The sequence below is a fragment of the Chiloscyllium punctatum genome, chromosome 15 (assembly GCF_047496795.1).
Source record: "Chiloscyllium punctatum isolate Juve2018m chromosome 15, sChiPun1.3, whole genome shotgun sequence".
NCBI lineage: Eukaryota > Metazoa > Chordata > Chondrichthyes > Orectolobiformes > Hemiscylliidae > Chiloscyllium > Chiloscyllium punctatum.
In genome coordinates, this window is record NC_092753.1 from 15,297,451 (window position 1) to 15,322,909 (window position 25,459).

Consider the following 25,459-nt stretch of genomic DNA (forward strand, 5'->3'; position numbering starts at 1 on the left):
CCCCAGAATACAAACTTCTCTTGCAAAAGTATTTTGTCAACTACAAATACCCATTTCTGTTTGACTTGGAATCAGAAGAATCATAGAATCCCTACAGTGTGGAAATAAGCTATTTGGCCCATTGAATCTGCACAGGCCCTCCAAAGAGCTTTTCCCCCATTCTTTCCACCTTTTCTATAGCTAAGTCACCTAGCATGCACAGCCCTGGACACTACACAGCAATTTAGATTTGGTTAGATTAGATTTGATTACTTAGTGTGGAAACAGGCCCTTCGGCCCCACAAGTCCACACTGACCCGCCAAAGCACAATCCACCCAGACCGATTCCTCTACATTTACCCCTTCACTTTACACTACGGGCAATTTAGCATGGCCAATTCACCTAACCTGCACACTTTTGGACTGTGGGAGGAAACCGGAGCACCCAGAGGAAACCCATGCAGACACGAGGAGAATGTACAAACTCCACACAGTCAGTCAGTCAGCTGAGGCGGGAATTGAACCCGGGTCTCTGGCGCTGTGCTAACCGCTGTGCCACTGTGCCGCCTGCGGTCAATCCACTTGACCTGCACATTTTTGGACTGTGGGAGGAAACCAGAATACCCAGAGGAAACCCATACAGACACAGGGAGAACATGTAGTCTCCACACAGACAGTCACACAAGGTTGGAATCGAATCAGGTCACTGGTGCTGCGAAGCAACAGTGCTAACCACTGAGTCACTGTGTCCATGTCCAGTGCAGATTTAAATCCCTGACAGTTGCACTGCCTTTTTATCAGCTACAATTAATTCTTGCTTGATCTCTCTCTCCTGGTATAACTACAGTTAGGGTACATATAAGTTTCCATCAATGTTTTCTGACCCTTGGTAATCTTAATCCCCTTCCCTACTGATTCTCATTCCAGATCTTCTGAACCAAGATACTTTCTCACTATTGTCTGAAAGGGCAATAATAATGTTATAAGACACCTGTAAAGTACGATGTAAATGAAATCAATCTGCTGCCGAGTTTTAGGATTCTGTTCCAAGATTGTGTGTCTCTGTGTGTGTCTGGGAAGAATATTGCCAGTCATTAATCAAGTGGTGAACTAATTGTAATGACTGTAAATAACCAAGTCGGGCATCTTTAAAGTTATGAAATTTTTGAGATGATTGTTTCTGTTTGTAGATGGAAGACCTTCAGATTTATGAGTGGTACTGTCGGAATAAACCCCGCTCAGAAAGCTTGTGGAGGCAGTGTTCAGACTGCATTTTCTTCCAGGTATTGATATCTTTTATAATTGACTTGTGCTCCTGCTGTTCCATGTTTGTTAAATTGCTTGGATTTGAAGATGGGTAAGATGTGAGGCCTCATGTATTTTAGGATTGTGCTATCAACTAACTGCATTTTACTTGAATCTGGGGGCCTGTCAGTTACAGCTCTAGTCTTCAAAATTGCATTTGCCAAGCCTACTGTGCGTTTCACAAGCCTTGTCACAAATACAACAGAGCCTGCCTACGTTGACTATACCTCGCTATTGAAGTGGCTTCATGTTCAGGATGATTATTATCATTAATTTGTGAAATGCTGGCATTGCTGGATTTTTTGTCCATCATTAATTGCTCTTGGGAATATAAAGGTGGGCCAGTTTTCTCCACTGTAATCCATGTGCAATACATATGCACACAGTGCTACTGGATTTTGGTCCACTAACACTGAACAGGTAATGTATATCTTCAATTTTGCTATATTCCCACGGATCTGCTGCTCTTGTTCTCCTATGTGTTAAAAAAATCTGCGTTTAGAGGTGTCTTACATAAAGTTTTGCAGTACATCTTGTAGATGATGTACTCTGCAATCGTGTTGTGCCATTATTGGAGAGAGTGGATATTTAAGATGACCTATGGCATGCCGAATGATATTGTTTTCAAGTTTCCTGAGTATTGTTTGTGCTACACTTGAAACAATTGAACAGAATTTCTTCTCACTGCTGATTCAGAGCTTGTAGTTGATAGACAGGATTTGTAAGGAAGGAGGTGAGTGTTACCACCACAAAATTCCCAAGCTCTGACCACTTGTTATATCCACAGTACTGTTAAGTTTCTGGGACTCCAAGGAAGTAGGTAGTGAGGGATTTGTTGATCGTAATGCCGTTGAATGTCAAGGGAAGATAGTTAATAAATGCCAAATACTATGGATGCTGAAAATCTGAAACAAACACAGAAACCTGTCTGGATGCTAAGCAAGTCCGGAACCATCTGTAGAAAGAGAACCAGAGTTAATGTTTAAAGTCTGGTATGATGTTAGAAGAGAAATATGATGGAAAATATACTTTGTCTCTGTCAAAAGTATAAAAGAATACAGGAAGAGAAAGAAGGCAGGAGATAATTAAACTATCTATTGTGGCAATTATCTGACATTTGCGTAGCATGAATATAACCATATATTATGAATTTACACAAGATACTGCTAGAGAGCATGCGTGGATCTAAGACTAGTCTAAGATTTGCTGTAGGTGTCTGGTAATCGGTTTTTGTGCATGTTTGATCTGAATTTTATCCCCTTGGCTTCTTATAGGTTTTTTTTGCTCTGCTCTTTTTTTTTCCCTTAGCTCTTTGTTTTCCCTATTGCTGGTTGTAAAAAAAATTTGGTTGACGTGCATCTGTATTGATGATTTCTTTGCAGGGGTTTTCTGTTCAGAGATTCATTCTTACGGCAGTTGTTCAGCTCCGTGGATCCTTAGAGGTCTTAAACTATACCAATGATTTTTTTGGAAAGATGATTTTTTAAAAAATTCTTCTGTTCTCCAGACAATTTCAGGTAGTTTCTTCTGTTTCTGCCATGCTTTTCTGGGCAGAGCATACATTTTTGGCAGTTCGATTTTAAGGCTACACTTGCGTGTTGTGTTCAAAAATATATTGGTTGAGGAGCTGCAAATCAAACTGCTTCAAGCTTAAGTTTCTAAAGAGGTTTTTTTTAATGCATATTAATACTATATGCAACTATACATGGTAACTGGAAATCAGGTTTAGATTTCATTATATCTTGAAGGGATGTTACCTACAAGAATTTCTCTCTTCCAAATCAAATTAATTCCTCTCACACTGTTAATTATGCCATGTGGGAAACAGTTCTGTTGCTTCATTTTAAGGTTACTCTAGGCTCCTAAAGTCCTGATGTAAAGGTCTTACATTAGCTCTTTGAAAGACTTTTTTCTGCAGTACAAACAAAAGACATTGGTATTGAGGATAAGGACAAGTAATGCTTCTCAGTCTTAACTATAGAGAGTACTGTACATAGCCCTTTTCAAGGCTAATATGTCTGCACAGGCATTGTGGAGCCAGGTGACGTGGATTTTATATTTGGGAGTGACGCTGGTGTAACCGCTTTTGTTGTCTGTGCAAAACAGTCGTTAGATCTGTTAAGACTAAGGAGAGGTGGCGAAAAAGGTTGCATCATGATATGGGATCAGAAATGAAGTCCAAACTTTCTGATAGCTTGGGATATTGTGGACATTGCTGACTTGCTTCTTTGCGTTGTCTGCGGGAAAGAGGTTCTGCCAATGTGCAAACCATTAAATGATCTGCACTTTGATGAACTATAATTGAGCAGAACCAAATTGTTAGAGGAGCGAATGAAAATAGAGTTGATAAAAGTTAAATATCCAGTACGGTGGCTCAGTGGTTAGCACTGCTGCCTCACAGTGCCAGGGATCGAAGTTTGATTCCAGCTTCGGGCAACTGTCTGTGTAGAGTTTGCACATTCTTTCAGTGTCTGTGTGGGGTTCCTCACCGTGCTCCGGTTTCCTCCCACAGTTAGGTGAATTGGCCATGCTAAATTGCTAAGTTCAGGGATGTGTAGTTTCGATGCATTAGTCGGTGTAAATGTGGAATAATAGGGTAGGAGAATGGGTGGGTGGGGGTGCGGGGGGGGGAGCGCGGCTTGCTTTTTGGAGGGTCGGTGTGGACTTGTTGGGCTGAAGGGCCTGTTTCCATAGTGTAGGGATTCTATTTTTTAAAAATTCTATAAATATTTGGTATTATAGAGTGAATGTTGAAGACACTGAGTATATGAAAAAGATTAATCCTAAGTATGGTTTCCCATTATACCGCAACCACAGGTAAAGTGAGAAAAAGCCATGCATAGGTAAGTTTCAGACCTGATTTGAAGAAGTTTAACATTGAATGAAGCCCCGAGTGTACAAAATATGGATAATTTCAGTGCAGTTGATATTGTACAGAATTCTTATGACTTTTTTGTAATGGGATATTTGGATGCAGATTTCTAGTTGGTGTATTGTACTTTAGGTGTTAGTTTTGCAACTATGTTTATTAAACTTCCAATTTCTTACTCAACCCATTGTGTTTCAGGAATGTCAGAAAAAGTTGGAACACAAGCTGGGCTTGGATTCTTATTTGTTGAAACCAGTGCAGCGGATAACAAAGTACCAGTTACTGCTAAAGGTAAAGTACAAAGATCAAAGAAAATTACAGCACAAGAACAGGCCCTTTGGCCCTTGAAGCCTGTGATGATCCAGATCATCTATCTAAACCTGTCACCTGTTTTCTAAGTGTCTGTATCCCTCTGTTCCCTGTCCATTCACATATCTGTCTAGATACATCTTAAATTACGCTATTGTGCTCACCTCTACCACCTCCACCCTCTGTGTAAAGAACTTTCCATGCATATCTCCCTTAACATTTCCCCTCTCACCTTGAACTCGTGATCCCTAGTAATTGAGTCCACCACTCTGGGGGGAAAAAGCTTCTTGCTATCCATCCTGTCTATACCTCTCATGATTTTGTAGACCTCAATCAGGTCCCTCCTCTACCTCCATCTTGCTAATGAAAACAATCCAAATCTACACATCCTCTTTTTATAGCTAGCACCCTCCATACCAGGCAACATCCTGGTGAACCCCCTCTGAACCCTGTCCAAAGCATCCACATCCTTTTGGTAATGTGGTGATCAGAACTGTACGCAGTATTCCAAATGTGGTCGAACCAAAGTCCCATACTACTGTAATGCGACCTGTCAACTCTTGTACTCAATACCAGTCCGATAGGGAAAGCATGCAGTTTGCCTTCTTGACCACTCTATTACCCTGCGTTGCCACCTTCAGGGAACAATGGACCTGAACACTCCGATCTCTCTGTACATCAATTTTCCCCAGGACTTTTCCATTTACTGTATAGTACACTCTTGAATTGGATCTTCCAAGATGCATCACCTCGATTGAACTTGACCTGCCATTTTTCTGCCCAATTCTGCATTCTCTGACAGTCCCCTTCACTATCTGCTACTCCACCAATGTTAGTGTCATCTGCAAGTTTGCAGATCAGACCACTTTTACCTTCCTCCAGATCATTTGTGTATATCACAAACAACAGTGGTCCTAGCACGGATCCCTGTGGAACACCACTGGTCACAGTTCTCCATTTTGAGAGGCTCCCTTTTACCACTACTGTGTCCTGCTGCCCAGTTAGTTCTCTATCCATCATTTTCTCTATCAGGGGAACCTTACCAAATGCCTTACTGAAGTCCACGTGTATGAGATTTACAGTCCTTCCCTCATCAATCAACTTTCTCACTTCCTCAAATAATTCTATTAAGTTGGTAAGACATGACCTTCACTGCATGTTCCAAATGTAAGTAGATCCCATCCATCAGTATCTTCTCCAGCAGCTTCCCTACCACTGATGTCAGGCTCACCAGTCTTTAACTACGTAGATTATCGCTGCTGCCCTCCTTAAACAAGGGAACAACATTAGCAATTCTCCAGTCCTCTGGGTCGTCACCAGTGTTCAAAGATGCTGCAAAGATATCAGTTAAGGCCTCAACTATTTCCCCTCAATTTTCTCATTAACCTGGGATAGATCCCATCTGGACCTGGGGACTTTTCCATCTTAATGCCTTTTAGAATACCCAATGCTTCCTCCCTCCCTTATGCTGATTTGACTTGGAGTATTCAAACATCTATCCCTAATGTCAGTATCCGCCATGTCCCTCTTCTTGGTGAATATCAATGCAAAGTACTTATTAAGATTTTACCCATTTTCTGTGTCTCCATGCATAATTTTCCTCCTTTTGTCCTTGAGTGAGTCAGCCCTTTCTCTAGTTACCCTCTTGCTGTTTATATACGAATAAAAAGCTTTGGGATTTTCCTTAACCCTGTTTGCTAAAGATATTTCATAACTCCTTTTAGCCCTCTTAATTCCTCATTTCAGATTGGTCCTTCTTTCCTGATATTCTTCCAAAGCTTTACCTGTTTTCAGTCACCTAGACCTTATGTATACTTCCTTTTTCCTCTTGGCTAGTCTCACAATTTCACCTGTCATCCATGTATCCCTAAACTTGCCATTTCTATCCCTCATCTTCACAGGGACATGTCTGTCCTGCACTCTCATCAACCTCTCTTTAAAAGTCTCCCACATATCGAATGTGGATTTCCCTTCAAACAGCTGCTCCTAATCTACATTCCCCAGCTACTGCCAAATTTTGGTACAGTTGGCCTTCCCCCAATTTAGCACACTTCCTCTAGGACCACACTCGTCTTTGTCCATGAGTATTCTAAAACTTATGGAATTGTGATTACTATTCACTAAGTAATCCCCCACTGAAACTTCAACCACCTGCCCAGGCTCATTTCCCCAACACCAGGTCTAGTATGGCCTGTTCCCGAGTTGGACTATTTACTTACTGCTGTATAAAACACTCCTGGATGCTCCTTACAAATTCTGCTCCATCTAGACCTCTAACACTAAATGAATCTCAGTCATTGTTGGGAAAAGTAAAATCTCTGATCACCATCACTCTGTTGTTCCTATGTCTTTCTATGATCGCTCTCCATTTTGTACCTCTATCTCACACTCACTGTTGGGAGGCCTGTAGTACAGCCCCAACATTGTTACTGCACCCTTCCTATTTCTGAGCTCTGCCCATGTTGCCTCACTGCTCAAGTCCTCCATTGTGCCCTCCTTCAGCACAGGTATCCTGTCTGATCAGTAATGCAACTCCTCCACCCATTTTACCTCCCTCTCTATCCCGGCTGAAGCATCTATATCCTGGGATATAGAATTACCAATCATGCCCTTCTCTCAACTAAGTCTCAGTAATAGCAATGGCATCATATTCCTAGGTATGAATCCAAACCCTCAGTTCCTCTGCCTGACCTACTACACTTCTCATGTTAAAACAAATGCACCTCGGACCACCTGTCCCTTGTGTTCATCATCTGCTCCCTGCTTGCTCTTCCCCTAAGTCATGTTGACTTCATTATTTAGTTCCTTACAGGCTTTAGTTACTACTTCCATCCTGTCCACTAACCTCCTCATTTGATTCCCATTCTCCTGCCACATTAGTTTAAATCCTCCCCAGCAGCATTAGCAAAAGCACCCCCAAGACGTCAGTTCCAGTCTGGCCCAGGTATAGACTGTTCAATTTGTAATAGTCCCACCTCCCTCAAAACTGCTCCCAACCTCCCAAAAATCTGAACCCCTCCCTCCTGCACCATCTCTCAAGCCATGCATTCATCCTACGTATTCTTTCATCCCTATTCTGACTACCATATGGCACTGGTAACAATCCTGAGTTTACTACCTCGGAGGTCCTACTTTTTAACTTGGTTCCTAATTCCCTAAATTCTGCTTGTAGGATCTCATCCCATTTTTACCTATATCAGCAGTGCCTATATGCACCATGACAGCTGGCTGTTCACCCTTCCCCTTCAGAATGTTCTGCAGCCGATCTGCGATATCTCTGACCCACGCACCTGGGAGGCAACATACCATTTGGGAATCTTGTTTTCGACCACAGAACTGCCTAACTGCTCCCCTTATGATTTAATCCCCTATGACTATAGTTCTTCCACTCTTTTTTTTTGTCCCCACACTTCTGTACAGCGGTGCCACGAACCTGCTTCCTGCTGCCTTCCCCTGGTGAGCCATCTGTTTATTATTGCAACAATAATCAAAAGATAAAAAGCTTTGAAAAATGAAAACGGTGCTGTTATTAAAACAGACTTAGCAACGTTTATTCAACATTTTATACCAAGTTCCTGATGAAGGGCTTATGCCTGAAATGTTGACTCTCCTGCTCCTCAGATGTTGCCTGACCTGCTGTGCTTTTCCAGTGCCACACTTCTGACTCTGACTCTCCAGAATCTACAAAAACACACACCATGCATTAGAAAACAGCATAAATGAAGTGGCTGGAAAGCGAGGACAAAGGCACCTGTTTTGTTTTGAGAGGGTGAGGTGAGGGCAGAAGTGCAGGAAATGATCTGACAAAGTTGAGGCCCTGTCACCTATGGTTTTCAGTGTGTGCAGGGGTGAGTCCAAGGTTGAGGAAGAAGGAAGACATTCAGAAGAATTATTGGTGATGCAAAGTTCTTCATTGTACATAACTAACTTCCAAAATCAGAAGAGTCATTACTTTTAATAGTTTATCCATTAAGATGTGGACTTGAATAGGATGAACCCAGGAGTCTCTTTATTCAAACAGATTGATAGTTGTTCACTTCTTGTGGTTTTGAGGAATTGATGAATATGCCTGAATTAACAGGAGTTATTGAAGTACAGCAAAAACTCTGACGGAGCCGAGGATCTGCAGGAAGCACTGGCAGCTATCTTGGGAATTCTGAAAGCTGTGAATGACTCTATGCACCAAGTCGCCATCACAGGATATGAGGTATGAGACAAGCTGATCTCACTGAGAACTACGGGTGATATGATGCCTCACACCATCACATTATGGCATTGATTCTCTTTCTTTAACAATGTGCATGAGGTGCTGTGACTACATTGCCAAACAGTTTCTTTAGTAACTAGTACATCAGACTAAATACCAGCTGTTAGCAATATTTTGTCAAGGCTAACAATGCTTCATGTGAGACAAGTTATTTAACAGCCACTGATATCATTGATAGTGAAGTCTTGAAAGGTGAGGCCATGAGAAGAAAGGCTGTTGCTCGCACTCACAGAAAATCTGGAGTGAATGTAATGTGTTAATTGCCCATCTAATCAACCAAGAGTGTTGTGAATTCTTTACGCAGGGATTTCGTGAGTTTAGTCTTAGCTGGCATGTTGAGTGTGTAAATTGGTGAAACAGAAGGGTGAGGTAGTTGAGCTGTTGCTTGGAAAGATGCAGCAAAAGGAATCTTTGGCCCTTTGGGGAATGCCTTGACAATTCAAGCTCAGAACTATACCAGGAACCTAGGAATGTGATGGATTTGGAAAGAGCATGTCGAGGGGCAAGAGCAAACCTGGCAGAAAATAGTTGCAGTTGAAGATTGTGGTGGTGGAAAAGCACAGCTGGTCAGGCAGCATCTGAGGAGCAGGAGAATCAATGTTTCGAGCACAAGCTCTTCATCGGGATGAAGAGCTTATGATCAAAATGTCGATTCTCCAGCTTTTCGGATGCTGCCTGACCAGCTGTGCTTTTCCACCACCACAATCTTTGATTCTCATCTCCATCATCTGCAGTGCTCACTTTCTCCCAGAGAATAGTTGTACACCTGGGCAATAGGAATGGTAGATTTAAGAGATGAGGGGCCAAAAGAATGGATTTAGAACAAACCAACATGGATCCTGGGAACCATCATGGGTGGCATGGGTGACTCAGTGGTTAGCATTGCTGCCTCACAGCATTAGGCACCTGAGTTCGATTCTCGCCTCTGGCAATTGTCTTTGTGGAGTTTGCACATTCTCCCAGAGTCTGCATGGGTTTGCTCCAGGTGCTCTGGTTTCCTCCCACAAGCCAAAGATATGCAGGTTAGGTGAATTGGCCATGCTAAAAAAGCCCATAGTGTTCAGGATTGTGTAGGTGCATTAGTCAGGGGAAATGTAGAGTAATAGGGTAGGGGAATGGGTCTGGATGGGTTACTCTTTGGAGGGTCGGTGTGGACTTGTTGGGCCAATGGCCTGTTTCCACACTGTAGGGATTCTATAATCGAGGAATTATCCATGTTAAATGGATATAGAGTTGTGCATTTTACGAAGTGAGAGCATCTTCAGTAATTAGAGGAAATGAAGTACATCTTTTCTGAGTGCAATCAGTTTTGATTCAGTTTAAGATTGTTAATTTGTGTTGCAATATTGGTGGTCGGCATTGAAGAATGACAGGGATGCAGAGGGTATCAGAAATTCTGCACAGGTTTCCTTATTATGATCTAGTCTGCTGGCTGTGATGTACATTGTACACCTTCACCATACTGACTGTAATTTACCGTGTATATGAATCAGTTTGCAATCTATGATTCACATTCTACAGATGTCATCTGACAATGTGATTTTTGCTGTATTTGTTCTATCTGAATTTTGGTTTGTTCTGTACCTTGGTCACTCTGTAGCTTTTGGTTTACATTCCATGTGCATTGCTGTACTGGTTGTGATATATAATATATATCATTTGAGTATACCAACTATTTAATTTGCACTGTGTACGGGTTTTGGTTCCTAGTTTTCATTTGCACTGTATCTGTCAGTCTTGTAGCTGTGATTTGTATTGTACGAGTTAGTCTGCTTAAAATGTTTTACATTGTACATGGTTTTGTTTGCTAGCTGTGCTTTAAGTGAGCAAGCACAGTGAGAGCAGTTCATCACTAAGTGCAGATGGATGCAGTCTGAGCTTAGGAATTTGGTGTATGAGGGAATTTAGTAAGTGAGGGTGGGGGTGCTTTTCAATCCTTTATGTAAAAGGAGTGAACTATGAGAAGAAACCAGCAGGATGTGAAAGCTGAAGCCTGCAAGTGTTGATTAGGTGTGTGATATTCCTAAACTGAAATTGAACACATTAAAGATGGCCGAATAGGTGAAGTATGTGGGGACTGCTGGGCACCAATGTGGTCTACAGGAACCATGTCTAAAGTAAGTTTCTACAGTTTGACTTGAACTGGAGAGTGAGCTCTGAACATTGATTCATCCGGGGTGTGGGAGGTATTCTGTTCCAGAAGGCTGTCATATGCCTTATGCTAGGCGCTTCTGATTTAGTCCACAGTGGATGGGAAGATGTGATGACAGGTAAGGGGACCAAGAAACTAAAAGTGAAGCTGCCTCAACTGTTGCAAATTTCTGAAATGTTTGGGGTTCTTGCAGCTTGTTTGGATCTGAGAATAGGCTACAAGGTGTATGAGTGAACTCACCATGGCATCAAGGTATGTTGTCATTCAAGTGGGGAGAATATAGGAACTTACTGGTAGGAAGGAAAAGTATAGACAGGGGGTTTAGATATACTTCTCTGCACTGGAGAGTGAAAGTACAGAACGATTCATTCCTGTCTAATGCCAGGATTTTGGTCATCTGCTTTGACCTGGAGAAGCATTGCAGTGGGTGGGAAGGATATTACTATTGTTATGATCCAAATCTGTGTATTAATGCTTGAATCAAAGACAAATTGGCATAAGGTAAATTAAAGCTGAATGCAGAATTTAAACATTGGTATTGGAGAAGTGAGTTTTGATTCATGGGGCCCTGGTATCAATATTCAGGAAAGTTTGCAAACACTGTGGCACACCACGAAAACATATTGCCAGCCAGAAAAAGACCACTTATCTCTGCTTAGCTGTGTTACTCAGGTGTTAGAGACGGTTTTAAATTAAATACTACAAGGAAGTGATCACATGAGATGTTACGCATTAAATCAAAGGAAAAGGACAAAGTAGTGGTCTAGGTAATGATGACTGATGTGTGGCAGGAAAGGACAGAATTTACAAAATTGAGTGTTCCAGCATCTTGGAGCTCCCTACCTAACAGCCACTTTGTGAGAAAGAAGGGAGTTTCGCATCTCTTATCGGAGATTTTGATCAGGACTGTGGAGAAATACTTCCATTTTAATAGTTCTTCCTAGCTCATAATTGGGACAAACTACACCCCCTTTTCAAAGCAGTAAGCTGCTGTTTTCTGAAACTTAAAGGCTCTGCCAGTCACCTTGAAGCTATTGCCAAAATATAAGTGCATGAGAGAAGTGTGATGTTAGGGGTGCCAAGTGAGTGTAGATCCTGGCTGTAAGGTGGCAAGTCATCTGATTCAGTGCTTGGAGTAGGTCAGGATGAGTGGGAGAAATTGAGTCCACGTACTGTTGGATCGGGTTCAGCATTAAGGGTGGGGGTGAGAGGTTGGGTCTTGCAGGAAGGAAAGGGGTGTTAGTGGTGGGTGTAATGTGCTGTTGGGTTAGGTCCGGCAGGGTGGGGGTCATTCTGGATTCAGCAGGGTGGAGGGAATAATAGAGTGTGAGGCAGCTGGAGTGTAGGATTCCATGAGGATGGTGGCGGGCGTGATGTCTGGCAGAATTGTGGTGAGGTAAGTATGTGGATCAAAAAGTATAGTGCTGGAAAAGCACAGCCGGTCAGGCAACATAGAACATAGAAAAATACAGCACAGTACAGGCCCTTTTGCCCTCGATGTTGCGCCGATCCAAGCCCACCTAACCTACACTAGCCCACTATCCTCCATATGTCTATCCAATGCCCGTTTAAATGCCCATAAAGAGGGAGAGTTCCACCACTGCTACTGGCAGGGCATTCCATGAACTCATGACTCGCTGAGTAAAGAATCTACCCCTAACATCTGTCCTATACCTACCACTCCTTAATTTAAAGCTATGTCCCCTCATAATAGCTGACTCCATACGTGGAAAAAGGTTCTCATGGTCAACCCTATCTAAACCCCTAATCATCTTGTACACCTCTATCAAGTAAGAGGAGCAGGAGAGTTGACATTTCAAGCACAAGATTTTTGTCAGGAATGTAGCATTCCTAATGAAGAGCTTATGCTCTAAACATCGACTTTACTGCTCCTCGGATGCTGCCTGACTGGCTGTGCTTTTCCAGCACCACCTATTTTGACTCTGATTTCCAGCATCTGCAGTCCTCACTTTCTCCTGAGGTAAGTATGTGGTCAGTTTAATAGTTACACAGGAGTTCGACTTGTATAATCAATAGTGTAACTTCCTCAAGTAATTATTTTACTTAATCATTCAAAGTCTCAGACTTAAATAAAGAGTTGGACGATTCCAGTCTGTAAGGAATTATCCAGCAGAAATTTTAATTTCATGGGGATTTCCTTTAATGTGTGCTACAATGGAGATGAAATTCTAAACTATAGCCTGGTCATTGGATAATTTGAACCAGTGTTTCTGATGCCTCTGAATGTGATGGGAAATTCTTGTAATGAGCCATTAGAGTTATTGATAGATGGCTATTGTTCCTTTATCTATATTACTTTATTCACATTGCAAGTATCGCAAATTTCATTGCTTTAATCAAGAAACCTGTTCTTATCTCAAAAAGAAGAGTTGAAGATGTGGGTATACTGACCTTTGAGAGAGTTAAAAGCTAGCAGAACTACCTGACAGCACCAAGTGTCCTTAATAAGGTAACAATGTAACACTTGGTCAAAAGCTAGATTAGTTGGGTTATCTGGAAACAACAAAACAGATTTGAATTAGGCCAATCATTTTAAATTATACCCTGAAAAATACCAAATTCCAATCAAGCTTAAATTGAGTATATTGACTATCTTAAAAGCCAATGACACAATCCAATGCTTTGGGGGTATAAGACCAAGAAAAGCTGAACAGTTGGAGGAGAACCGCCATGCCACCAGCATGTGGAGACTGCCTGAAAAATAGTTCTCTTAAAAGATACCTTTATCGATCCATGACCTATAAAGCATAAAGGTTAGATCTCACGGAATACAGGGAGAACCAGCCATTTGGATACAGAACTGGCTCAAAGGTAGAAGACAGAGAGTGGAGGTGGAGGATTGTTTTTCAAACTGGAGGCCTGTGACCAGTGGAGTGCCACAAGGATCAGTGTTTGGTCCTCTACTTTTTGTCATTTACATAAATGATTTGGATGCGAGCATAAGAGGTACAGTTAGTAAGTTTGCAGATGACACCAAAATTGGAGGTGTAGTGGACAGCGAAGGAGATTATATCAGAAACCAACGGGATCTTGACCAAATGGGCCAATGGACTGAGAAGTGGCAGATAGAGTTTAATTTAGGTAAATGTGAGGTGCTGCATTTTGGGAAAGCAAATTTTAGCAGGACTCATACACTTAATGGTAAGGTCTTAGGGAGTGTTGCTGAACAAAGAGACCTTGGAGTGCAGGTTCATATCTCCTTGAAAGTGGAGTCACTTTCAAGATAGGATAGTGAAGAAGGTGCTTGCTTTCCTTTATTGGTCAGAGTATTGAGTATTGGAGTTAGAAGGTCATGTTGCACCTGTACAGCACATTGGTTAGGTCATTTTTGGAATATTGCATGCAATTCTGGTCTCCTTCCTAAAGGAAAGATGTTATGAAACTTGAAAGGGTTCAGAAAAGATTTACAAGGATGTTGCCAGGGTTGGAGGATTTAAGCTACAGGGAGAGGCTGAACAGGCTGGGGCTGTTTTCCCTGGAGCGTCTGAGACTGATGGGGTGACCTTATACAGGTTTACAAAATCATGAGGGGCATGGATAGGATAAATAGACAAAGTCTTTTCCCTGGGGTGGGGGGAGTTCGGAACTAGAGGGCTTGGGTTTAGAGTGAGAGGGCAAACATATAAAAGAGACCTCGGGGCAACTTTTTCATGCAGAGGGTGGTATGTGTATGGAATGAGCTGCCAGAGGATGTGGTGGAGGCTCGTACAATTGCAACATTTAAGAGGCATGTGGATGAGTATATGAATAGGAAGGGTTTGGAGGGATATGGGCCGGATGCTGGCAGTTGGGACTAAATTGGGTTGGGATACCTGGTCAGCATGGACAGGTTGGACCGAAGGGTCTGTTACCATGCTGTACATCTCTATGACTCTATGAATCTAAAAGATGACGCAGAAAGGTCCAAATAAAAGATTCGACAGCTGGCTGATTTTGAAATCTTAAATTTTGGGTAAATCTTAATTGGGGGGTTTTAATTGGAGTAGTATTATAGAAGAAAAGATAAAAGTTAAGTTAGAAGGAGTTGTAAATCGTTGTTAACTATTTTCTGTTATACTTTAAGAAATATACTTAATTTTTACTTTAAATAGTTCTTGGCCTCTTGAATTTTCACAGTTTACTGCATTGGGTAAATCCTTTCCATGTTGCTGGTATAAATTAAGCAGGAGGGTTTACCCTGTGACATAACAATTGATTGACAAGCTGTTTACACATGAAGGTCAGTTTTATGAAGTTCAAGTAAAGGATTAAATCTGTTGTGTAATCAAACTCATTTGAAGCCACGGTCAATAAAGGGGTGGCATGGGGACTTAATAGTTAGCACTGCTGCCTCACAGCACCACCAACCCAGGTTCAATTCCACCCTTGGGCGACTGTCTGGAGTTTACATATTCTCCCTGTGTCTGCATGGGCTTCCTCTGGTTTCCTCCTACTGTCCAAAGATGTGCAGGTTGGGTGGGTTGGCCCTGCTACATTGTCCGTAGTGTCTAGGAATATGCAGGCTAGGATTAGCCATCGGAAATGCAGAGTTACAGGGATAGGTAAGGGGGAAATGGATCTGGGTGGGATGCTGTTCAGAGAGTCAGTATGGACTTGATGGGCTGAATGGCCTGTTTCCACAATGTTGGGATTCTGTGAATTTGTGAACCACATAAGTGGTTTTAAGCTTCATTTGAACAATAATTGATATTAATTAATTGAAACTTCAGGCAGGGAGCTTCACTTGAACTTAGTTTATACAGGAAGATTAAAAGTTTGAGGATATTAAGTTACTCACATGAACTGGATCATAAAAATTGTATTTGAATAATTTGATGTTTTAAACATGGGGCTTGTGATTTTTCTTTTCTAACAGGGGAATTTAAATGAACTTGGTAAGCTTTTAATGCAAGGTTCATTCAACGTCTGGATAGACCACAAGAAGGGGCATGCAAAAGTCAAAGATTTAGCACGATTCAAACCAATGCAGAGACACCTGTTCCTCCATGAGAAAGCATTGCTTTTTTGCAAGAGAAGAGAAGAAAGTGGGGAAGGGTATGAGAAAGCCCCCTCCTACAGTTATAAGCAGTCTTTACATGTAAGTACTTAATATGAATAAAGCAATCTTGGTAAAGTTCCTTTTCCTTTGAATCTATCACTGATTAAGATATCATAACTGAGTTTAAATTGATGCTGCTGTCAAATCTGCTTAACCTTTCATCACACAAAACTAAAATTTACAAAAGAGTACGGTTCTGTCTGCAAACAAATGATCCTAAACATTGAAATGCCATTATTCTCAATTAAACTCCTTATTATAATGGAGCATGTCAATCTGAAATTAAACTGATTACGAGTTTCAAATTTGCAATTATCATTATTTTGTATTTTGTATTTCTATCTAATACATTTACATTGAACCGTTATAACCTCAAAGTCCTAAAGCAATGTGCAGTGAAAGAAGTAATCTCAAAATTTAGCTACTTTAGTAATGTAATAAATAACAGCCACTGTGCACGTGATGGGGTCATGAAAATAGCAATATGATAATGATCAAATAATTTAATCATTCTGTGTTGAGAGGTGAACATGAGGCAGGACATAAGAGAATGCATTTTCTTTCATAGTGGCAAGGCTTCTTAGCACCATCTGAGAGGACGGAGGACACTGTAGTATAATATCTCGTTTATAAAAAGGCAGCATTGATAGTGCACTGTTCCTTTTAGTATTGCTGTAAAATATCAGCTTTGACTGTATATTTAAGTTTAGCTTGGGCTTGACTTGAAAGTAAGGAGATAGTAAGTGTGGAGTTGGCATTGCCATCCAAGCAGATCAAAGGCAACTACAGGATCTGACAAGTGCTAAAGCAGGCTGTTAAGACTACTTTGGTTCTCCAAGACTTATCCCAGTAGTTTCTTTAAGTTTTAGACCTTCTGATGCTCGCTCCTCATATCCCATCCCCATGCCAATTCATGCCAACCTGTTCCCACACCCACCTTCACAGCCCCTTATGGCCAACCTAATGACAACCTTTGCTAACTCATGCCTCCTTACTCGCCACTTTATATCTTTATCTGCTAACTCACCTAATATTCACATGAGTAGACCTCATGAACCATAATGATTGAACTAAAACAAAGGGCTACATATCTCTCCCAGTCATGAAAGCTATTTAAAAATATTTAAAATCTCTTCAAATACTTAATATCCTATGAAAACTACCTTTTATTCATAACCTCACGAAGACAACTAATTCTTTAATAAACTGGACTGCAGCAGTTCGAGAAGTAATTTGCCATGATCTTCTCAAGTTTGCTTAGGGATGAGTAAGAAAAATTGACTCAGTCAGTGAAATCCACATCCCCTGATGAGTTTTAAAAAAAATGCTCTTTAGGCTGTCAATCATACTATGAAATTAAGAACCGTTCTGCGATAGGTTATAGGTTGTGGGTAGCAGCCAAGCATTTGTTTTGAGAAATTGATAGACCTTGGGAAAACATCAACAAACATGATTTGGAGATGCCGGTGTTGGACTGGGGTGTACAAAGTTAAGAATCACACTACACCAGGTTATAGTCCAACAGGTTTAATTGGAAGCACACTAGCTTTCGGAACACTGCTCCGACTACCACCTGATGCAGGAGCGATGCTCCGAAAGTTAGTGTGTTTCCAATTAAACCTGTTGGACTATAATCTGGTGTTGTGCGATTATCAACAAACAGCCATTGTAATTGCTAATTAAAAATATTCAAACACTCTGCTTTCACTGTCTTTTCAGGAAGAACATTCCAAAGACTCATTACCCCCTCAAAAGATATCTTACTCTATTTTAAATGGGTAACTCCTTATTTTTAAACAGTGACAATTATTACTAGATGCTCCCATATGAGGAAACAAAATCTCCATGTCGATCCTGTCAAGACCTCTTGGGGTTTTGGACATTTCAATCAAGTTGCCTGTGACTCAATTAAATTCCAGCAGATACGAACCTGATCTGTTCAACCTTTGCTCATCAGACATTGACTATTCCAGGCTTTAGTCTGGTAAATCTTGGAATTGCTCATACCCGTTGCCAAGTTAAATTTGCTGCACTTCAATTCTACAGCTATGCCTGAGCTTTGGTCATCTATTTCTATTGTGTTAATGCCATCATTGACTAATAGAATCATCCTTCCTCTTTTTCCAAGATGCCTAACCTAAATATTCAGGCACTAATCCAAGTTATCTTGCAGCTTGAAAGAACTGCAAAGCTGTTAGACAATTGCAAATGTGGAGTCTCCTTTTCTGGAGGCCTCTGGGTTTATAATGGCTACCAGACTGTACTTATTTCTGTTGTACTCTGTTCATCACTCTGTTTTGTTTCAAATGTTATGATATGGAGTCATTGCTTTTATCTGTTGTTCTTTTAACATGTAGCCTTGTCGTATGGATTTACTCTTTGATTTTTACTCTGTATTGTTACTGTTACAATCTGTTTATCATTTCCCATATAATTTTCTTTCTTTTGCCTCATTTCTGCTCTTTAATTTACCATATTTTCCCAAATTTGACCCCATACCTCCTCTACTTAGTGTAAAATCCTCTCTACTTCACTGGTTATGCGACTCACAAGAATATCAGCCCAGCACGATTCATAGTAAGTTGTGGATCCCAATTTCTCCAATACAGGTGACAGTACCTGACTATCCAGACTCTACTAGTCCCACATCAGTCTGAGCCATTCAGCTATCTAATCCGATTTTCTCTATACTAATTTACAAATGTCTCAGATTATAATCCAGAGATTATGACCTTTAGCCATTTGTTTGTTTGGTGCCTTGCTCTTCGTACTGACTATGCAGAACTTCCTGCCTATGTTGTTGGTGCGTGCATGGATCAAGACGACCAGATCCTGACCCTCTTGCTGCATGTTCTTCTCCAGCCCTGAGCACATGTCCTGAACTCTGGCACCGGGCAGGCAACAAAGGATTTTAGACTTGCATTCTTTGACTTCGAGAAGATTGTCAATCCCTTTGACTATACTGTTTCCAAATACCATAACATCCCTTTAACCCATCTGACATGAATGGCTTCCTGCAAAATGCTGATATGGTAATCCAGTCTCAACCCTCACTTGAAAGAACTGCAAATCTGTTGGACGATTGCGCATGCTGATTCTCCTTTTGCTGGAGGCCTCTGAGTCTCCTTAAATGCTGCAGCTGTGACACATCACCCATTCTGCCATCCTTAATTTATTTTAATTAACTAATTATTTAATAATATATTTACATTTTTATGTACTAAGCTTACCATCCATTGCTGTACTATTTTGAACTTCAGGAATATCATAAACCTTAGTTACTTACTAGAAACTCATGAAATAACTTGATTCTTCTCATGTAGCAGAGTAAGGACCATACCCTAGGAGCTGAAAAGTTAGAATAAACTAAAGAGCAGTACACTTCTTTCACTTTGTCCTAACTCCCATATTTGCAAAACTGTTGTAAGTCACACACAAATGCATTGGTTAATTTGAGTTAGCTGTCTGTATTAAATGCTCCTAACACACTAGGCCTGGCTGACCTAGTTACAGAGGAACTGTTCAGCTGCTCCTCTAACTAAATAAGCACAATGGCTCATCAAGCAGAGACCTTGTTAAATTTTTACATAAGGATGGAATTATAATTTAAATTGTAGATCACTGTTAAATGCTAAATAGAAACAAAATGTGATTGATAGAAAAAGTTACATCTCTTTTACCCATCAACTGCCAGTATTAAGTCCTTCAAAGCACTAGTTTCTTCTCCTTTTAAAAGAAATTCTGGCTTCTACATGACAGGTTAAAGCTCTTACTACAATGAAACTAAAGTTTTAATGAATTAAGTACTTCACATGGCACTGCAGCGTTTGGGGTTCTTTCCAGAGTTCTCAGGAATGGATAACTTTGATCTAATGAGCAATAGTGTATATTCCTGTAGTTTGCAAGAGCAGATTATAGCATGATCAAGGCTTTGGAATGTTAGCATTTCCACGTTCAAGTATTTGGATACCTACTTTCACTCATCCTCCCTAAAACGTGTTAAGTATAAGAGCTTGACAATATGTTATTAATTTCTATTCAGATTGACTTCAAAGTCTTTTCCATAATAAACACAGTTACTAAATTTGTAATGAATAAACAAAACATTTAAGATGAATACAGTTTCAAACTTAGAAGAGGGACATTTGAAAGCCTGCATCATCATTTAATTATTATTATTATTAATATATGCTGCTGGCAAGATCAGCATTTATTACACATCCACAATTCTCCTTGAGAATGTGATCATGAGTTGACTACATGAACTATCTGGTGGAGATATGCAGTAACAATGCTGTTAGGAATGAGTTTTCAGAATTTTGATCCAGCAACAGTGAAGGAGTGGTGATAAGAGTTTCATGTCAATTTGTTTATGCCTTGGAAAAGAACTTCCAAGCATTATGCTGTCGCCAAATATTTGCTGCCCTCAACCTGCTAAGTGGTATAAGTGAAGAGTTTGGAAGATATTGTTGAATGGAGCTTTGACGAGCTGCTGCAGTGCATCTTGTGGATGAAATGCACTGCTCCCACAGGTTGTAGAGGGACTGACAGTTTAGATGATTGACCGCTGATTTACACAGAGCTGATAATTCTACATAGGGTGAATTGTCAGTATATTGAAGATACAGTTGGATTAGTACCTGGATAATCATTTTTTAATGCAGCTATGTATGCAATATTATATCCTGAAGACTAAGTCCAGTTAGATTAATCTCACCATTCTATACCAGTCCCATAAATTCTATGGTTTCTTTGTAATGAAGCCTTGGTGTTTGTAGAAACATCACGACATAACCGTTTTTTCTATTTTGCAGATGACCACTGTTGGTATCACTGAGAATGTTAAGGGAGATAACAAGAAGTTTGAAATTTGGTACAATGCAAGGGAAGAGGTTTACATAGTACAGGTAAGTGTGAACAAAAGATCAAAAACCATTCAGACATTAAAAGGCAAATCCATTGATTCAATGGTACATTTAAATCATCTGATTCAATTCCCTTCTTTGGAATAGTGCAGCATTGTTTACACTCTTGACAACACTAGCTCTTCACTATTTAAATAAAGCATTGGGTTGAGAAGCAAAAACCTCTCACTAAGGAGCAAGATCAGTGTGAGAGAGACTTCACCTGATTTAGACAATGGCCAAAGGAACATATATTGAAATTCAATTCACAGTAGACATTTGGAGAGTAAATCTTTTTCAAGTTCAATTTTAGATCAAGAGTCAGATTCTTACCTAGAACTAACAGACTTTGAGTTAAAATAACTAAGTTAACAGCTAGCTGCTAATAGGTGGTTGGAAGATATCTGTTACTGAAACCTTTGCCTTAAGAAACCCTTTAGCTTCCTTGCAGCAGGAAGCTAAATTCCAGATAAGACTCTGAGACAACTCTAAGAAAGAAAAGGAATTTCCAAACAAACAGTTGGCATGGAACGTTGTCAATATGAGGGAGACTTTGCGGAAGTAGTATATCTTAGAATTTGATTCGGAGTAGGAAAGTAGTCCTTTAAACTGGTTTGCTGTGAAAAGTAAGTATGCAGGGTGGGTTAGAGGTTTTCTGCATCTATTTTTCCTCCGTTTTCAGGATTTGATATCTGGTTCAGCAGTAGGAGTAGGAATATTAGTATTTGGTATTGTTAGAAACAGTAAGCTTTATCATTGTTGTAAATATTACATTGTTTCATCACTATTTCAAAATTTACTAGTAGTGGTGAAACACCAGAGCAAACATTCAAGGGTAGGCTACTTGGCCCTTCGAATCTGTTCCATTATTCAATAAGATTTTAATGTCAACAGCTCATTTGTGCATAGCCCCGATAATCTTTCATCCCCTTGGTAATAAAGAATCTATCTACTTCTGCGTTAAGATACTTACAGATTGTGCATCTGCTGTCTTTTGAGGAAAGGAATTCCAATGTTTCACAACTCTGAGAAAAAAAATCTGCAGCAATTGTTTGTAGATGTGGGAACTTTGGCTCAGTTATTGAGCTGGAGGCTGAACTGTAGACACAATGACTGATCATACAAGAGTGATATTACCTGCACAGTTTATTGCAGAATGCAGGATATTAATACAGGATCTTCTGATTTAGTCAGAGTCAGGTGATGTTGCTGCAAGTGAGGGAGAAAAGGAGACCCCAGGGACAGGAATACAGCAGCCTCAGTTGTCCAAAAGGCCTGAGGTTTTCTCAAGTTGTTTGGATTAGAGCAAGTGCTCAGAGTGGATCTGATAACTTGCCATTCAGTGCAGTACAGGAAGCCTCTTAAGTGAAAGACGTAAGAAGGAATGTAGTAGCTGGAGAGGATAGTATAGTGTGAGTAGGTCAAAGGGTATTTTTCACTTACCCACATTGTGACTGGAAGCCTGTCCATAGCATTTTTAGATTAGATTAGATTAGATTAGATTACTTACAGTGCGGAAACAGGCCCTTCGGCCCAACAAGTCCATACCGACCCGCCGAAGCGCAACCCACCCATACCCCTACATTTACCCCTTAGCTAACACTACGGGCAATTTAGCATGGCCAATTCACCTGACCTGCACATCTTTGGACTGTGGGAGGAAACCGGAGCACCCGGAGGAAACCCACGCAGACACGGGGAGAACGTGCAAACTCCACACAGTCAGTCGCCTGAGGCGGGAACTGAACCCGGGGTTGCTTGTTGTATGTTATGTCTATTAATGATAGAGACATTAAGGCAGGAGGTTTGATCAGTAAGTTTGCAGGTGACACAAAAATTGGTGATGTGGTAAAAAGCAAGGAGGAAAGCCTTAGACAACTGGATAAAATAGATAAATGATCAGATGGGCTGAACACTGGGAAATCAAATGTAATCCTGAAAAATGTGAGGTAATTCATTTTGGCAGCACTAACAAGCCAAGGGAATACATGTTGAATGGTAGGAATACAGAAGATCAGATCCTTGAAGATAGCAAAGGTGGTTAAGATGGTACAGGGGAGACCTGACTTTATCAGTCAAAGCATTAAATACAAGAGCAAGGAGGTTATGTAGAACTGTATATAATGTTGGTTGAGCCACAACTAGAGTATTGTGTGCAGCTCTGGTCATCATACCAAAAGAAGAATGTGACACAGGCACCAGAACTGGGGAAAGTGGGATCTCTACATTTGGGACAGTCAAGACCTGAACTATACTGCACCTGGTGTTCTTGTGAGCCTCACAATTATATAAATAGAAAGGGCTTTAAACTTGTCCAGTAGAGTGATGGGTCAAAGTTAGTTATTGTAACAAGTCAAGGCAAGAGGGCAAAATGTTAAATGAAGGTACAAGAAAGGCAGGACCACAGTAGGCAAAGAAAAAACCTAAGGGTATAACAATATTTCAGAATAGTTACCACAAGAATGACAAAAAAATCCAAAATCAAAGATTCTGTACCTGAATGAGTAAAACATACATAACAAGTTAAGAAATTGATAATGCACATTGAAAGAAATAACTATAACCTGATAGCCATTTTGGAGATGTGGCTGCAGGATAACAAAAATTGGAATCTGAATATTAGTGGGTATATGACATTTAAGAAGAATTGGTAGCTAGGTAAAGATGGAAGGGGTGACGTTCCAAATCATAGTATTGGTGCAATAATTAGAATGACCTTAGTTTCGGCAATCAAGTTGTAGAGTCTATTTTGGGTGAAGATTAGGAATACTAGGGAAAATAAATTACTTGTTGGTTTGGTTCACAGGTTCATGAACAGTAACCGCTTTTAGCATAAATCACACCAGACCAACATTGGGTGCTTGTGGTAAAGGCACGTGAATAATTATGGGCTATTTTAATTTATATATAAACTACAAAAATTAGATTGCTAATAATCGCCCTGGTGATGAGTTATTCGAATGCTTTTGTTTCAAGATAGTTTCTTCCAGCAGCATTTTTGATATCAACGAGAGCAAGCAATAATAGGCATGGTATTGTGTAATCTGACAGTATCAAATAATGGACTCAGAGTAAAGGCACCTCGAGACAGCAGTGGTCATAATATGATTGAAGCTTACTTCCAGTTTGAAAGGCAGAACAGTGATTCTAAAATTAGTATTTTACATTTAAAAAGAGCGACTATGTGGGCATGAAAGCTGAAGTAAGTTGAGATATTAGGTTAGGAGATATATCTGCCACTCCTTCTCTTCTGATCTTTAAAGGGATGTTAGAGTGCTCAGAATAAATACATTCCTACTATAAAGAGACATTCCAAGAGGATAACCCACCATAGTAAACCAAAGACGTTAAATAAAGCATCAGACTTAAGGAAAAAAGCATATGATTGTGAAAACTGAGTTGCATAACAGATGACTAATAAGTATACAATGAATAGAAGAATGGCAGAGAATGACTAAAAGTTAATTAGAACTACTAGATTAGAGCATGAGAGAAGCTGAAAGGTATCTGAAAAGGAAATAATGAGTAAAGGTAGTGTTGGTCAATGAAAATAATGAATTAAGTGAAAAATAAATAAATTACAGATGTAATCAAAAATATTTTGCTGCTTAATTCACTATGTCTGATTACAAAAACATACCAATAATATTTGTAAATCAAGAGGTTAGAGGTTGGAGGAAGGAAAGAACTGGGTGAAATCACTAAGGAAGTGGTACTGAGCAAATTGATGGATATGCAGGTGGATAAGTCTCTAGGCCCTGATGAACTTTGTCCTAGGGCCTTTAAGTAGGTGGCGAATGAGATGATAGATGGGTTGGTATTAATTTTCCTGAATTTGTTAGATCCTGGAAAGATTCCTTAAGTAAGGATGACAGTAAGCAATACCCCTGTACTCAAGAAGGAAGAGAGATAGAAAGACATCAATACTACATTTCAAGAAAGCACACTAATGCCTCTACTTACTCAGAAGGCTAAGGAAATTCAGCATGTCCACACTGATTCTTACCAATTTTTATAGGTGCACCATAGAAAGCATCCTATCCAGATGTATCACAGCTTGGTATGGCAACTGCTGTGCCCAAGACCTCAAAGAAATTGCAGACAGTATTGGAAATGCAGCCTAGACAAAATCTGCTTTCTTTCCACTGATTTGGTCTATACTTCCTGCTGCCTCAGGAAAACAACCAATGTAATCAAAGCTCGACCCCATCCCAGTTATACTCTTTTCCACCCTCTTCCATCAGGCAGAAGATACAAAAGTTTGAAAACATGTATCAACAGATTTAAGAACAGCTTCTTCCCTGCAGTTATCAAACTTATGAATGGATCTCTCATATATTAGACTTAATCTATCTCTGCACCTTCTCTGTAGCGATAACACGGTATCCCACGTTCCGTTCTATTACCCTGATGTACTTATGTAAGGTACAAATTGTCTGGTTAGCATACAAAACAAAACTTTTCACTCCATCTCAGCAGATGTGACAATAATAAATTACAAAAAATCCAACAGCAAACTACAGCTTAGTTAGCTTGACATCCATGGTGGGGAAGTCATTAGAGTCAATTGTTAAGGAGATTACAACTGGGCACTTGGGAAAAAAAACTCAAGATG

General features: G+C 40.3%; 1 protein-coding gene across 6 annotated transcripts in view; it reads left to right on the plus strand.

The window, feature by feature from the left end:
* The window catches only part of mcf2la (mcf.2 cell line derived transforming sequence-like a), a 221,492-nt gene that overhangs the window by 174,743 nt on the left and 21,290 nt on the right, over positions 1-25,459 (plus strand). For all 6 annotated transcript variants that reach the window (XR_011962520.1, XR_011962521.1, XM_072584719.1 and 3 more), the window contains exons 19-23: positions 1,170-1,262; positions 4,352-4,444; positions 8,544-8,669; positions 15,758-15,979; positions 20,755-20,847. Coding sequence is in view for 4 of the 6 variants with exons in the window: in XM_072584719.1 (XP_072440820.1) it covers positions 1,170-1,262; positions 4,352-4,444; positions 8,544-8,669; positions 15,758-15,979; positions 20,755-20,847 (627 nt within the window). In the remaining 2 variants the exon portion in view is untranslated. The remainder of the gene's footprint in view (positions 1-1,169; positions 1,263-4,351; positions 4,445-8,543; positions 8,670-15,757; positions 15,980-20,754; positions 20,848-25,459) is intronic.